This window comes from Caretta caretta, chromosome 7, assembly GCF_965140235.1.
Source record: "Caretta caretta isolate rCarCar2 chromosome 7, rCarCar1.hap1, whole genome shotgun sequence".
NCBI classification, from domain to species: Eukaryota; Metazoa; Chordata; order Testudines; family Cheloniidae; genus Caretta; species Caretta caretta.
Window position 1 is genome coordinate 50,926,030 of NC_134212.1, and position 16,179 is coordinate 50,942,208.

The 16,179-nt window shown below is 50.0% G+C and overlaps 1 protein-coding gene across 1 annotated transcript in view; it reads left to right on the forward strand.

Annotated features, from left to right (window-relative positions):
• Positions 1-16,179, forward strand: part of LOC125639443 (protein bassoon) — a 112,096-nt gene that overhangs the window by 61,313 nt on the left and 34,604 nt on the right. The window contains exons 3-6 of the mRNA XM_048856491.2: positions 1,250-3,428; positions 3,753-4,573; positions 5,788-5,887; positions 6,405-6,545. Of these exons, the coding sequence (XP_048712448.2) occupies positions 1,250-3,428; positions 3,753-4,573; positions 5,788-5,887; positions 6,405-6,545 (3,241 nt within the window). The remainder of the gene's footprint in view (positions 1-1,249; positions 3,429-3,752; positions 4,574-5,787; positions 5,888-6,404; positions 6,546-16,179) is intronic.

A 16,179-nucleotide genomic window follows, 5' to 3' on the forward strand; every position in this document is an offset into this window, starting at 1 on the left:
TTCCATCACCCTTAAAGGCTGAGATAAGATTTGAGGGTCAGAACCTCAAGGGAGATCTCCTTCCATAGGACCAGCCCTTGTGTAATTTTTCATCCAACCAGTCAGGTTATTTTGCAGTGAAAATAGATCACCTAAAATTCTCAGGTCAGCTCACAAGATGTTTCAGAGCCACAGAAAAGTGCCTTTTGGATGGTGTCCCTGCTCCCATCCCAGGCATTTGCACAGCTGTGTGTTTGGAGGGTGTCCCTGCTCCCATCCCAGGCATTTGCACAGCCTCCTTTCAGTCCTAGGAAGGGTTTAACATACATCTCTGTATTGTAGTTTAACTGCCAAAGCCTTCCCAGGGGCCTTCTTATTGGACCCTAGAAAAGGTTTGCCACCCCAACAACTCCCCCCAAGGCCTGTAGGCAGCGGTCTGTAGCAGAGCTATGATAGTCCCACAGGAAAAGATGTTTCTCTGCCATCCCACAAGTTACAACTGTCCCCTTACGAGGCATTTTTGACTTAATTGTTTGAAACCTCAGAACCAGTTTGTATTGTTTCTGTTCTGGATCAGTTTGGGGAAAAGGGTAAGGTTGTCTCTTATTTTTTCTCATTGCTGGTGTGGTCATTTCCATGTGCAGAGTGATAGTGCAGCAGATACATATGTCACAGTACAACCAACGTACATGCTAATCAAAAGGCAGCAATGACCAACACCAGAGTTCCTCCAAGCCTATGGCTCTGCAGGCTCACCTGGTTAAGGTGTGCCAGTTTCACAGCTAACGGTGCACAAGGCATTGATGTGGCCAGCATCACGTTTGACCACCTCTGACTGCCACTGGGTGACTTGGATGTGGCGTTTCAGTGTGCAATCAAGCAAAACTCAGCTCCCCCAACCTTCAGGATTGTAGTTAAGTGCCTTACCCACTCCACCACACAGCCATGAGCACTGGCAGCTGTTCATTTCCCACTGAAGGAAGCAGGGGATGAGGAGTCAGGCCTCTTGGACTCTATTTCCAGTGCTTACTTTCACTCTGTGATATTGGGCAGCTGGTGGCCTGTCCCTGTACCTCAGTTTCCCCATTTCTCCACTGACTGCAGTGATAACATAGGGATATGCCGAGACTTAAGAAATGAATGTTTAAGCACTTAGATAAACTCTGCTGAAAGACACTGCGACAGGGCAGAGTTCTTACCTCTCCATTTTCCCAAGGGAGTTGCAGCACTCCCAGTGTCTAGGTTAATGCCAGTTTCAATTGTTTTCTAGATCTCTGCTTTGCAGTCAAACACTCTGATGCGGAAGGTGAAGCGGACACTGCCCAGCCCCCCTCCGGAGGAAGCTCACCTGCCTCTGGCCAGCCAAGCCCACTCCCAGCTGTACTTGCCCAGCTTCATGCAGAAGGGGGTAGGAGAACAGGCCACTCAGGTAACCAAAGCCAGCCTTCTCAGAGACATCGACCGTGACCTGAAGCTGGTGGAGCATGAGTCCACGAAGCTGCGGAAGAAGCAAGCAGAGCTGGATGAGGAAGAGAAGGAGATTGATGCCAAGCTGAAGTACTTGGAGCTGGGCATTACTCAGAGGAAGGAGTCTCTTCTGAAGGAGAGGGGAGGGCGGGATTATCCTTACCCAAGGTGCCTGGGCGAGAACCGGGACTACATGTCTGATAGCGAGCTGAACAATTTACGCCTTTCCAGCTATGAGGGCAGCAGTCTGCTCAGCAGGCCCAGCACTGCCCCCACTAACCATTACACTGACTTCTCCAGCACACAGTACACATCAGCCTCCTCCTATGCCCCTTACCCATACCCAGCAGCCCCACCTGGCCCTGCCGCCTTCCAGCAAACACGGCTCCAGCCCCCCCACTACCCTGTGGTCAGCAGTGGCACATCTCAGAATGGCTTCCAGGCTGGCCAGCTCCCCGCCTTCCCCTCCCAAAGTACATATCAGACACACAGCTTCCCTCCCAGTACCGGTTACCAGCCCCAGCTGGGCTTTCAGAGCCATCAAGGCTTCCGGCCGCCTCATCACTACCAAGCTCAGACCACATATCCCAACCAGCCACCCTCACAGCCAGCACAGAGTGCCCTCTTCCAAACGCAGGCAGATGTGCACACCATGCACCAGAAGCCATGGCAGACATCACTAGCAGACTTGGAGCAAAAGATCCCCACCAATTATGAAGTGATTGGAAATCCCACCGTGGTGATCTCCTCAGCAGCCCCAGAAGTTACATACAGCCCCACGACAGTGACCAGCAGCTATGCCCAGCCCACGGCCCCAGAGGCCAGGCCAGCTGACCAGAGCAATGCCATACAAAGCCCCTCAGCCAGTTACTCTTCAGATTCTCTGTACACAAACCTGGAGCAGAACATTCCCCGCAACTATGTGATGATCGAGGACATCAGCGAGCTGACCAAAGAGAGCACTGCAGCAGACAGCCACAAGGGGGAGATGCAGGTGCAGAGCAGCACTGGCCACCAGATCAAAGAGAAGAGTGAGCTGGTGGAGATGGAAGGCTCCAGCAGAACTTGCTGCTACTCCAAAGCAGAGGAGGAGTCAGAGGAGGATATGTATGATCAGCATGGTGCTGACCATAGGGGGAAGAACAGCTACCACAGGGGCATGGAGAGCAATGGCAGGATGTCAGGCAGTTCCAGCAGCCCCTGCTCCTATTATGGGGACGATTATCGGCACTCCGCACGCTCAGACAAGCATGGCTCTGGACTGGGAATGCAGAAACATTCCTCCAAAAACCTGGCCCCTGCTGTCATCTCATCCAAGCGCAGTAAACACAGGAAACAAGGCATGGAGCAAAAGATCTCCAAATTCTCCCCCATAGAAGAAGCCAAAGATGTGGAGTCGGACCTGGCCTCCTACACAGTGACTACGTCTATCAGCAGCAGCAATGTGGCATCCAGGGCAAAGAAGCTTCAGGACGAGATCACCTACGGCCTCAAGAAGAATGTGTATGAGCAGCAGAAATACTATGGCGTGTCCAGCAGGGATACGACAGAAGAGGACGATCGAGCGTACAGCACTGGAAGCAGATCTAGATCGTCAGGTTATGGGACAGAGAAATCATCAAGCCGCGATGCCAACAGCAGAAGCAAATCCTATGAGAGAGAGTGCATGGAGAAGCCTCAGAAAGGAAGCTCCAAACCATCTTCCCTTAATATGAGTCAGAGTCGAGGGCGGCCTCCGATTCGTACACAGACCACTGAAGAGGAAAGTCCCATCAGCCCTTTAGGAAAGTCTGTGGGCATGTCCCGCTCCTCAGGTGGACCTCTCCCTCAGTCCTCTGGGGACAGCTGTTCCCAGTTCTGCTCCAGCCACTCGTTGCCTGATGTGCAAGAACATATTAAAGATGTGCCAAGGAACCACTCTTACAAGCATGAAGAAGGTTACATCATGGATGATTCACATTGTGTTGTTTCAGACAGTGAAGGTAACAGTTATCTGTGGTGACATACCCCAGAGCATGCTCCTATGGGTCATTTGCAAAGACGGTCTCACAGCCTGCGTTTGCATATCATGTGCCTTTCTCCCTTCTTCCACTGCATGTTCCAGGTGTCTGGTGGTAGTATGTCAGTGTTCAGTGCCTGCTGCATGTAATGATGTGTTGTATTTGTTGGGGAGGGGTCTATGACGTGTCCCAGATGCATGTTATAAGCTGCTTGCATTCTTTTATCTCATTGCATGGCTTCAGTGTGGGGTACGCTCCCACCACGGGACCGAGAGACTGACTGTACTCTGTGTTTGGTTTCTGAAGCCTATCATTTGGGTCAGGAGGAGACAGACTGGTTTGATAAGCCCAGGGAAGCTCGCTCAGAGCGGGTAAGGTACTACACTGGCCACTCCTCCTCCCAGAAGAGACCTCCCATCAAACACACCTTTCATGATTACGATGAGCCTCCAGACGAAGACCTGTGGCAGCACGATGACTATTCTCAGGCACGTCACTCTTCTTCCAAAGACCACCGGCACCATGGAGAGTATGGAAGGCACTCAGCCTCTTCCCGCCACCCAAGTGATGAACAGCCCAGGAGGACATCCAAGCAGCATGCCCGAGACCAGGGCCGTCATGAAGTCCGCACACACATGCAGCTATCTGCCCAGAAGAAGGCCCAGCAGTCAGACACGAGAGCCCAGCCAGCTTTCCCCTCCAGCTCAGTGGAGTACTCGCAGCAGTCCCAGCAGCTGTCCAGCTACCACCATACCTCAGAGTCTCAGAAGTCCCAACGGCAGGCTCAGCATGGGCCACTGCCCCAACAGCCGAAAACAGAGCCCTTGCTGCACCATTCACAGCAGCAGTCGCAAACAAGGCAGCAGCAATCTGGGCAGCAGCAGCTGCCATCCAGGCAGCAGCAGCCATCAGCCAGGCAGTCTCCACAACAGCAAGCAGGCCCTTCGCAGCAACCTCCTCAGCCACAGAAAGAGCAGCAGCAGCAGCAAGCTAGGATGCAGCAACAGCCGGGGGCTCAAGGACCACCCTCTTCTCGGCCACCACAACAACAGCCCATCCAGTCCCAGCATGTCGGGAAGCCCCAGTCAACCCTCCCTGCACAGCCAGGCAGTCACCAAGTAGGGCTAGTAAGTGTGCCATTGGTTCATCACTTACACAGCAGGTGCCCAGCTGATGGCTTGTCCTGCAGCACTGGGCATGGCACCCTAGGAGAATCTGGTTGCCCAGGAAGGAGGCAGAGGCTGGGAGCCCCTGCTGCGTCCCAGGGCACAGGCTATGTACTGTCATGAGCTCCCCCAGTCCACAGCAACACAGCGGAGTACATCATCCAGTGAGGAGGGCCCCCAGCTGCTAAGCAGCTGATGTGTTCTGTCACACAGGAGACCTACCTAGGATGTTCCACAGCAGGAAAGGCGTTAAATTATGGAGATCTCAGGGGAGCAATAGAGCTGAGGCTGTGCCGAGATTGGCACTAAGAGCAGAAATAAAATCCCACCGTTTCACCCTTCATTGCCTGACTTCAGGCTCCAGTTGTTCAGTCAAACACCTGGAGCTACTCCTTCCCCCTCCCCCGGCCCCACTTGGCCAGGACAAGCCAACAACCTTACAGCACAATAAGCCAATTGCACTGTTCAGGTCTGCTGGCTATTTCCATTCTCCAGTGCAGCCAGCCTGCCTCCCGGGCTCACCTGCTGGGCACCCAGGCAGGCTGAGCATGGAGGGCATAGGGGAGAGATGAGGCTGGGAAGATCAGGGAGCTGGGAGAAGCCAGGGGGGAGGGAGTGGGGAATGTGGGGATCAGGAGAGAGAACAGATGGGAGGGGCCCTGTGAAAGAAGCAAGGATTTGGGGTGGGGGTAGGGAGGAGGGGATGGGATTGGGGAGCTGGGCAGAAAATCCATGCTCCCATATTGGTGCAGAGGCCTCCCCCCTGCCCAGCTACCTCCTGAGCCAGGCCCAGCGCCTGCCCCCTGAGGAAGTGCAGCAGAGGGAACAGCTGACTGGATGGATTTGGCTGTGGATTGCAAGGGATGACAGAGGCTGGGCCATTGCCTTGGGGAGCCAGGCTGGCTTGCAAGGTAGGCCTTTGTGTGTGGGAGGAGATGTGCATATGTGTGACTGGGAGCAGGGGGTGTCAGGGTGGGTTTCCCAGGAGGCAACATGCGTGATCCTGGGTTGATATAGTCTTTGACCTGTTGCGAGGGCTGGATTGTCTGCTGGCACTTACTGATGTGCCCCTATGCCCCTGGGACTGCTGTTCTACCAGCCCCATGCCCTACCTGCCTGCCCACCCATGCGCACAGAGACCAGGGGAATTCTGAAATATGCCTTTCATGTTACAGCCAAAAGCGGATCAGGTGGATACGCCCAAACCCACCACAAAAGTGCCACCACCGCATGGGAGAGCGCCCCAAGCACAACCACTGGGAACGACTGCAGCAGGTCAGTGAGCCAGACCAACACATTGGGCCCTGCCAGGCCACCTGCGCCCATGTTGGCTGGCAGTGCCCATGGTACTGAAGGAGCAGCCAGGCACCAGCTGTATTTGCCAGAGCCATGGCTGCCTGGTCTCTTCAAAGAGAAGATCCACTTTTATCCCTCCCTAGCACATCACAGCATTCAGAGGCTGAGATCACTCGGAGCCTGGAAACAAATGCATCCCGCTCTTGTCAGGCTATGGAATGGGGCCAGATCCCCAGCCTACCGGTCCCTCAGGGCAGGAGAGGGGTCAGCAGTGACCCAGGGTGGGTTGGCATCCCCCGGTCAGGGAAGCAGATGTGCAGAAGGTGCCCAAAAGCAGCCTGCCCTAATCTGTACCAGTCATGCCACAGACTCCTGGCAGCTGAAAGCACCTGGGCTCTGGCCCCACCTCTAGTAAGTCACATAGGCGCTGCCCGTGTCAGGGAGGGGCTGTGGCTGGGTTCTCCTCCTTACTATGGTTCTATATATTCCCTGGCAGGTATTAAAGTGGGTCAGAAGCCATCAGGGGCTCCCCCACCAACTGGGGCAGCAGCTGGACAGTCCGGGGTGGATGGAGAGAGCGTGTTCTCCAAAATCCTGCCAGGAGGAGCTGCAGAACAAGCCGGCAAACTGACAGAAGGTAAGGCTATGTCTACACTTGCAGAGTTTTTTCACTGACCGTTTTGTCAGTGATAGAAAAGTGCTAAAAGAAAAGCACTGGTTTGTGTTCACATTGTTTTCCACAGGCTTCAGAGCGTGTTTACTTATGCAGCACTTGCATTGCAGATGAGAGGAGTGCACTGTGGAAGCTATCCCACTGTGCACTGCTCCTGGACACAAAGCAAATCATTATTGTGGCAGGGGTGGATATGTGTGTGTGACAGTCGCTGGAAGCAACCAGTCCTAAGGCAGGGGGAGGGGGAAACCCCAACCTCAGCCCCCGCCTCCCTCCCTGACTCTGCACAGCACATTCTGTCTGCCTGCCTCTGTTTGTATCGTGGGAGGCAGCAGGAGCATTCCACAATAATTATTTGTTTTGTGTCCCAGAGAAGTGACAGCACCAGCTGTCAAAACAGAGCTAAAGGGAAGGGGCGCATACTTGCAGGCAGGACTGTTGAGTTTCAAAGAGCAGGCACTCCCGCGCTGCATTGTGGGACAGCTCTGGAGGGCAATTAGACCAGTAAAGCAATCAAGAGTCTTCTGGCACATCAGCGCAAAAGCATCAACACAAAAATACTCTCATTGGGGTGGTTTTATTTTTGTGCTGAAACTGCTGAGTTTCAACGCAAAATGTAGATTTCAGTGAAGATACTAGTGTGTTTTTTGCGCAAAAACCTGACTTTTTGCCCTAAAACTGGCAAGTGTAGACATAGCCTAAGAGTGCCAGCACCTGGCTAGACAGTGTCCGGAGACGGTCACACAGCCCACGGGACCTGGCGCCATGGAGACATGCCGGCACAGGGTCTCTGCTTTGCAGATCAACAGAAGGGACTCACTGCAGACTGTGCAGGGGCTGACACAGCCCAGAGGTGACCCAGGTGCTACAGGCCTCTGACTGGCTGCTCGTTAAGCATTGAGACAAGGCCAGCCACTTCAGGTGAACCATAAGGTGGCCTTGTGGTTCACCAGGAAGAGCTGCTGTTTCTGGAGCTGGAGGGCTACAATCTGGACTGTTGAACAGCTGTGTCCCCTCAGTTCTCCAACCGGAGTGTCGTTTACACTGCTTCGCTGTGAGAGCAACGACTCCTGGCCTGCTCACAGCCAGCCTCCAGCATGTAAATTCCTCCCAGATACACTGCGGAGCAACACCACAAAATCCCAGTCCCAGACTTTCCCCCGGAAATGTGCTGTTTTGTACTGCCCCGCACCCTCCTGGACAATACAGGCCCATAGAAAGTCCATCGTTTTATGAATAGAAAATGGTATGCACAAACCCGGTTATCCCAAATGGAATTTCCAAAACACTTCAATTCAAACACTCAGGTTTAGATAAAACAATAAAACAAGTGTATTAACTAAAGAAAGATTTTAAGGGATTACAAGTAATGAGGCATAAAAGTCAGAATTGGATACAAAGAAATAAAAGGTAAAATGCAACTAACGCCTAATTTAATAAGCTAAATACATTCATAGAATATCAGGGTTGGAAGGGACCTCAGGAGGTCATCTAGTCCAACCCCCTGCTCAAAGCAGGACCAATCCCCAATTTTTGCCACAGATCCCTAAATGGCCCCCTCAAGGATTGAACTCACAACCCTGGATTTAGCAGGCCAATGCTCAAACCACTGAGCTATCCCTCCCCCCAAAGCGAATCTCTCTCACACCACATGTTTTAGCAGTCTTACAGGTTGGACTCCTTTCAGCGGGGACCCCTCCCCCAGTTCAGTGTTACTTTCCATGTCTTTCAACCATTGTTGATGCCGTGAGCAGAGAGAAAGGGAGGAATATTTTGGGGTGTCCATTCCCCTTTCTTATAGCTCTCTGTTTTTTGAAAGCCACCTCCAGCTGAGGTTCAGGCAACAGAAAATCTGTTTGGACAGGAATCTAAAGCTGTTCCTTTGTCAAAATGTAAATTTTTACCCACATCCTCTTTCCTGCCAAAGAATGGCCAGTTAGCCAGGTGATGGTCCATTTGATCCTGTTGACATCTGGCGGAGGCATCAGTTTGCCATTTGTCTCTGAGGAACCAGTTTGTGGCTATTTTTCCAAACTTGGAACATCTCAAAAACATCATATAGTAGAATCTCATAACTTACATACAACGATATCACACAAACTTTACCAGGACAATAATGATCAGCAATTATGAGTTTTCAAAGACATACTCACAAGGCATACTTTTTACAAAATTTATCATAGTCTTTTAAAAGGGTGAACATAGGGGGACAGACTGTCAGAAGAGTCGCTGCTGGCTCTCACTGTGTTGAATGTCTGGCGGCTGGAAGTAAATTAGATGGGAAGGACAAGATCAGGAAAATGGGGCAGTATTGAACCTGACTCAAGTGACGGGGTGGAGGAGACCAGAGCCACAGGGGAAGCTACTTAGTGAGAATTTGATCAAAGGACCTGCCGGGGGATTGCTAATGAAGTCCCCACTCATGCTGAGAAACAGGTAGGTGGCACTTTGCGGACTTGTGCCCAACCTGATGGCATTCCCCCTGCCAGACAGTGGGACACTGGGCCCTGCCCTGCCGGACAGACCAGGCCAGAGCTCAGCACTCAGCAATGGAGACCCAGCTCCTCCTGCTGCATTTGTGCCAGGAAAGGCTGCGCTGACCCCAGTGCCTGAGTCCAGCAGAAGGTCCTCTGATGGGATTGTGCCTCACTAAGTCCCTCAGAAGAGTGGGGCTTAGGCCTCTCGGCTAATTCCTCAGTCTGGCACTTCGACTTCAAAAGGATCCCACAAGAATTCTAAAAATTAATACTAGCCACTCCCAGTTTATATTAAACTCCCAGGTTACAGCTTTTCTCTGACCTTGGATTGGTAGATGCTGCCACCACCCAAGTGTAGAACCCCTTTGAGAGCCCAGGAACACGCACTTGGGAATTCCTTTCTCTGGGGTACCATCAAGCCCTTTGACCGCCACCGCCACCCCTCCCCCACATCTAAGGAAGAGCTGAGAAAGGGAAAAAAAGGAAACTGGCTGTTGCCACCAGCTAATTAAACATGTGAACAAACCTCTTCAGACACAAAAATCCAATTCTGTTCTTTAAAAAGAAAGAAAATACATCTGGGAACTCAGGCTATTGCTAGAGTTTAAAAGAGCAACTACAAGAATTAATTACCAAGAAGAGCTTTCTTGAGGTCCAGCTTAAAGGTTACAAGCAAAACAAAAGCACCTATGGTTAGCACAGAGGGGTCACAAGCCATAACGAAATAAAAGGGATAAACCTAATTGCATCTTCCTAGACATTTCCTGATCTACTTACATACCTGGGCTTTTAAATGAGTAGTATCTAGATATGATACTGATGATTTTTCATACCTGGCCCAAGCTTCTTACAGCATAGCTGTTGTCCTGTCCGCCTCTCCCTGAGAGAACACCACCACACAGGCAAAAGGGGAGTCTTTTTTCAATTTTAAAAAGTTCTAGCCTTCCCATAGGCTCTTTTGGCCAGGTTCCCACTCACTTCCTTTTACCTATGCATAGCAGTGAGACTTTTTAGCCCTTTATAGGTAGAGCAATTAGAGAACAGTTACTAAAAGGGATTTTATAGCTACTGGCTGACTGGGTGTCCATAAAAGGGACCTACCTCATCCCTTCATTTATCACACGCCCCCCAATGTTGATAAACAACAACAGACGATGTTGGCCAGCCTGGTTCAGGTCCACGCCATCTGGGATTTCTTCCTGGAGGTTTAAGAAAACAGAGTTAATAAGATACATGCACAATTGTCTGTAATACGCAGCCAAGCCCAAGAAGTATTCGGCCTGCTTCTTTGACTTAGGGATGGGCCAATTTTGAATAGCATTTACTTTAGCCTGTAGGGGGTTGATAGTTCCTTGACCCACCTGGAGTCCAAGGTAGTTACCCTGTTTAGGCCTCTGACATTTTTTTTGCCTTAACGGTTAATCCTGCCTCCCTTATACTCCAGAAGACAGCTTGGAGGTGTTTCAGGTGTTCTGCCCATGAATCTGAGAATATAGCCACATCATCAAGGTAGGCTACTGCAAATTCTCCAGATCCCGCCGGAAGGTTATTTACCCGTCTCTGGAAGGTGGCAGGTGCATTTCGCAGTTCGAAAGGGAGCGCATTAAATTCATACATCCCTACATGGGTGATGAAGGCTGACCTTTCCTTGGCTGGGACATATAGCAGCACTTGGCAGTACCCCTTAGTTAAGTTTAAGGTGGAGATGAATTGGGCACATCCCAGTTTCTCCAATAGCTCATCTGTGCGTGGCACTGGATAGTTCTCTGGGTGAGTTACATCATTTAGCTTATGGTAGTCCATGCAAAAGTGGATTTCCCCATCTGGTTTGGGAACCAGAACCACTGGAGAGGCCCATGTACTCTCAGAGGGACAGATTATACCCATCTGTAACATGTCCTTGATCTCCCTTTCTATTGCAGTTTTGGCTTGAGGAGCCACCCGGTAGGGCTGAGCTCTAATTGGGCAAGCATCACTTGTGTCAAAGGAGTGGTACGCCCGTTCTGTCTGTCCTGGGGTGACTGAAAACATTGGCATAAAGCTGGTGCACAACTCCTGTATTTGCTGTCACTGCTTATGCCCAAGGGTGATGGAAAGGCTCACCTCTTCTACGCCACCATTGCTTTTCCCTTCATAGTAAACTCCTTCAGGCCACTCAGCATTGGCTCTCTCCTGGGCTGTAAACTGGAGAACCTTGATTTCTTGGGAATAAAAGGGCTTTAGATAAATAACATGGTATCCTTTAGGTTTTAGGGTAGGGTTTGGGAACTTCTTTAATGGAGTGCTTTGGTTTGGTAAGAACTCCTCAGTCACCCCACTCTGTTCCCAACAGGTCAGCTGAGTGGACTCTCCCCTCCAGGAGATCTGTCCCTCAATCTTCCCTCAAAACCTGATCCACAGGTGAGGGGTCTGGCATTTTAGATGCAGATCCTCCACTCTCCCCCAGGGGAAAAGCCTCCCTACAAAAGGTAGGCAGACCCTCCTGTCCCGCCTCACCTTCTGTCTGGATTTCCCTCTCTGGGCTCCCCCCTGAGGCAAACATTCCTGCATCCCCAAAAAGGGAAGGTGACCCTGATCCAGCTGTGGGCTCACAGCTACTAGCTATGACAGACCCTTCACTGGCCAGAAAAATCCCCCCCTTTTCACTCAGTTTGGGCTTGCTTCCAGCTACAGTGCCCTTGGGGTCTGATCCCACTGCAGCGGTCACCAGGACCCCAACTTCCATCTCCAGGATACATGTCTCTGTGCACCCCAGGCAGGACCTGTACCCTGCTGACCTGCAACTTCCTGGCAGTCAGCAGCTGGGAAGGCCTCCCTGTTACAAAGAGGAACATCCCCCTCCCACAGGGAGATCATCACAGGACAGGAGCTGGCTTTATCCAGCTCTTCCCGCAGGGACTTGCCTTGAGCCCTGGGGCTACAGGAACTGGTTACGACCATCCCTGCCCCCAAAGCTGCATTCTCCACTGCTACAGAGGAATTAAAGAGACACTCTGCTGTTCCCCCAGCAGCACATGTGACTTCAACCTCCCCCTGGCGCTTTTAGCACAAGATTCCTTCTTGCTGCAAACAAACACTGGGACACATTCTGCCACATTAAAAAAAATCATTCCCCAGTAGAAACAGTGCAAAATTATCTGCCACCGCTGCAAGTCAGTTGAGCCTGCAAATCACCAGTCTCCATGTGTACCTTAGCTAAGGGTGCAAGGACTTTGTAACCTCCCACCAATTCTAATTCTGCCATTTTTCCTGGTAACCAATCCTTCACCTGGATTAGGTCCTTCCTGACCACAGAAATCTCTGCACCAGTATCCCTCCAACTTTGGAGCACTTTGCCATTAAGTTTAACAGCATGCACATGCTCACTGCTTGGTTGTGTAGAAGCAACCTTTACAAATCCTGTGTGGAAAGAGGCCTGGGTTAGCCCTGTGCTCTGAGAAACAGCAGCTTCATGTGTTACCTGCTGCCTGTTCCCACTCAGCCAAGGACACCTATCCCTCAGGTGCTCGGTGAACTTACAATGGTAGCACCTCTGGGGCACCTCTGCTTGTGCAGGAGACTTGGGACGAGTAACAGGGGAATGGGGAGGTGAACACCCAGCCTCCTTTTCCCCAGGGGTAAAACGGTGATTCTGTTTTCCCCCCACCCTGTCCCCCGCGGCCAGTGGTTTGTGTTTAATGGCAGCTTGTGTCTGCTCAAAAGAGTCTGCAATCCCAGCCAATCCACCCCACTGCATTCATCTTTTTGTCCCACAAATACTGTTTTACATCATCACTGCACATATTCAAGAACTGTTCCTAAGTAACTAAATCACACATTTCTTAAAGGCTTGTAATGCCTTTTCCCCTCACCCACTTGTCTAACAAATCTCTCAAATATGTCCAGAACTCTCCCAGTCAATTTTGCAACTAAAGTTGTCATATTTTGATCTTCAGGAATTGCATGGAGCATGCACAGTCTCTCAAAGGTGATGAAATATTCGGCAATATCATTGGATCGATCATACTGTGGACATAACCACTCCCATTTGTGGACTTTTGGGGAAGTGGAGCCAGCTGCTGAAGGGTTTTGTCTCTTCCACTCCATTACAGCCAGTTCATGCTTCTGGGTCTCAATTTCTCTGTCTTTTAAATCCAGGGCTAGCTACCTCTCTCTTTCTTTCTCCTCCTGAGCATCTTGCTGTACTATCCTCTGGGCTTCAAGCTCTTTGTCTTTTAACGCCATGGCTCTTTTGTGAGCAGCTTCCTCCCTGGCTGCTTCTGCTTCTTTGAGCCTGTAACAATGCTGCCTCTGGTGGGACCCAACTGAGAGTGTCAATTCAGAACAAATTGCTTAAAGCAGGGCAAGGCTGGGATTCCTTTGCACACCAAGGCAAACCAAACCAGCCACATGGAGAAGACTTCAGTTTTACCCCACTGGCTAACCACAAGTCACACAAGCAATTCCCTTAGACACTCCAGTTTCCCAGTATCACCACAAGTGCAACTCATTATGGGGATGAATGAGTATGAAAACCAATACCCCAGTAAAAGAAAAAAGGTTCTCCCACTCCCAAAGGACCAAGCCCCACACCCAGGTCAATATACAAATCAGATCTTACCTACAAAACACGCTGTTGCCAATCCTTCAGAATCTAAAATCGAAAGGTTTATTCATAAAAGGAAAAAGACATAGATGAGAGCTAGAATTGGTTAAATGGAATCAATTACATACAGTAATGACAAAGTTCTTGGTTCAGGCTTGTAGCAGTGATGAAATAAATTGCAGATTCAAATCAAGTCTCTGGAGTACATCCACAGCTGGGATGGGTCATTCAGTCCTTTGTTCAGAGCTTCAGTTTGTAGCAAAGTCCCTTCAGAGGTAAGAAACAGGATTGAAGACATGATGGAGGAGCTGCAGCAGCTTTTTATAGTCTCTTGCCATGTGGCCTTTCTTTCTTTGTTCCAAAGACAAGCATTCCAGCACGATGGGAAGAAAAAACCTTAGAGTTCTGTCCATAGGCATGTCCCTGCATACCTTGCTGAGTCTCAAGGTGTATCTGCCTTCTCTCAATGGGTCAGTTGTTTAGCTGATGGTCCTTAATGGGCCATCAAGCAGGCTAGGCAGAGCTGACACCAACTTGTCTGGGGTGTGTGACAAAGTTCCTCCTCTGCCTTGGTGGATCCTACACTTTCTGGCAGATTTGCTTGCCTCAGAGATTCACGACAATCCTCAGTTTGGCCACTTCTGGTAGTGGCTCAAACCTGCTGTCCACTCAGCTAATCTCATTACTGACCAGCATGGGGGAAACAGAGAACAATCCCCGCAGTCTCTGTGTCCCACCTAGTGGATCAGGGACAGGCCAGATCCCTTTCCAATTTAGTCCTTCCCTTCTGGTGTTTCTCCCAGACCAGGTCAACGCCTCCTGTGTCCAATCAGGAGTTGAGGGGATGGGGGGAACCCAGGCCCACCCTCTACACTGGGTTCTAGCCCAGGGCCCTGTGGATAGCAGCTGTCTACAATGTTCCCTGTATCAGCTGCATGTCAGTTACAACTCCCTAGGCTACTTTCCCATGGCCTTCCCCCAGCACCTTCTTTATCCTCACTGCAGGATCTTCCTCCTGAAGCCTGATCATGCTTGAAGTCTTCAGTCCTCCAGCAGCACGCCTTCTCACTCCCTGCTTCTTGCGCACTCCCCTACTAACTGATGGGAGGTCCTTTTTTAACCAGGTGTCCAGATTAGCCTGCCTGCCATAATTGATTCTAGAAAGTTCTTAATTGGCTCCAGGTGTCTTGATTAGCTTATCTGTCTTAACTGGTTCTAGCAGGTTCCTGATTGCTCTAGGGCAGGCCCCTGCTCTGGTCACTCAGGGAACAGAAAACTGTTCATCCAGTGGCCAGTATATTTGCCTTCGACCAGACTCCTGTACCCCACTGGTCTGGGTCTGTCGCAGGTGTTACACAGAAGCATAGCACAAGTTTGAAATACAGGTAGTATAGAGCCAATACTTATAACTTTAAATACAGAAATGATACATTCATACAGATAGCATAATCATAACCAGCAAACCATAACCTTGTCTTAGACACCTTATTTGACCCCCTTCATACAAGATTTGGTGCCACTACAGGACCTTGTTGCAACAATGCTTTATATGGTCCCAGTTCATATTAATAACATCACAGAGCCTCATTTGAAACTTGCAGTGTGACGTGTTTGATCAAAGAGACCCCCTTGAGACTGTCACCTGGTGTGTTGAGACTACCTCTGATCCTATTTTCCCTGCAGCTTGGGACTCCAGAACCCTGCCTTGTTGAGCCAGATATGCTAATATGCTGCAACACAGACCCTGGGTCTGACCCACTTCCCCAAAGCTGCAGACTTAACTGAAAACAGCTTAGCAAGTGCTCCTGTCTCTAGTACCCAGACACCCAGCTCCCAGTGGGATCAAAACCCCAAATAAATCCGTTTTACTCTGTATAAAGCTTATACAGGGTAAACTTATAAATTGTCTGCCCTCTATAACACTGATAGAGAGATATGCACAGCTGTTTGCTCCCCCAGGTATTAATTAATTACTCTGTGTTAATTAATAAGCAAAAGTGATTTTAAGTATAAAAAGTAAGATTTAAATGGTTCCAAGTAATAAAAGACAGAACAAAGTAAGTTACCAAGCAAAATAAAACAAAACACTCAAGTCTAAGCCTAATACATTTAAGAAACTGAATAAAGGTAAATCTCACCCTCAGAGGTGTTCCAATATGCTTCTTTCACAGACTAGACTCCTTTCTAGTCTGGGCCCAATCCTTTCCCCTGGTACAGTCCTTGTTCCAGCTCAGGTGGTAGCTAGGGGATTTCTCATGACTGCAGACCCCTTTGTTCTGTTCCACCCCCTTATATAGCTTTGGCACAAGGCAGGAATCTTTTCTCTCTCTGGGTCCCCACCCCTCCTTCTAAATGGAAAAGCATCAGGTTTAAGATGGGTTTCAGAATAGCAGCCGTGTTAGTCTGTATCTGCAAAAAGAAAAGGAGTACTTGTGGCACCTTAGAGACTAACAAATTTATTTGAGCATAAGTTTTTGTGCTCAAATAAATTTGTTAGTCTCTAAGGTGCCACAAGTGCTCCTTTTCTTTTTAGGTT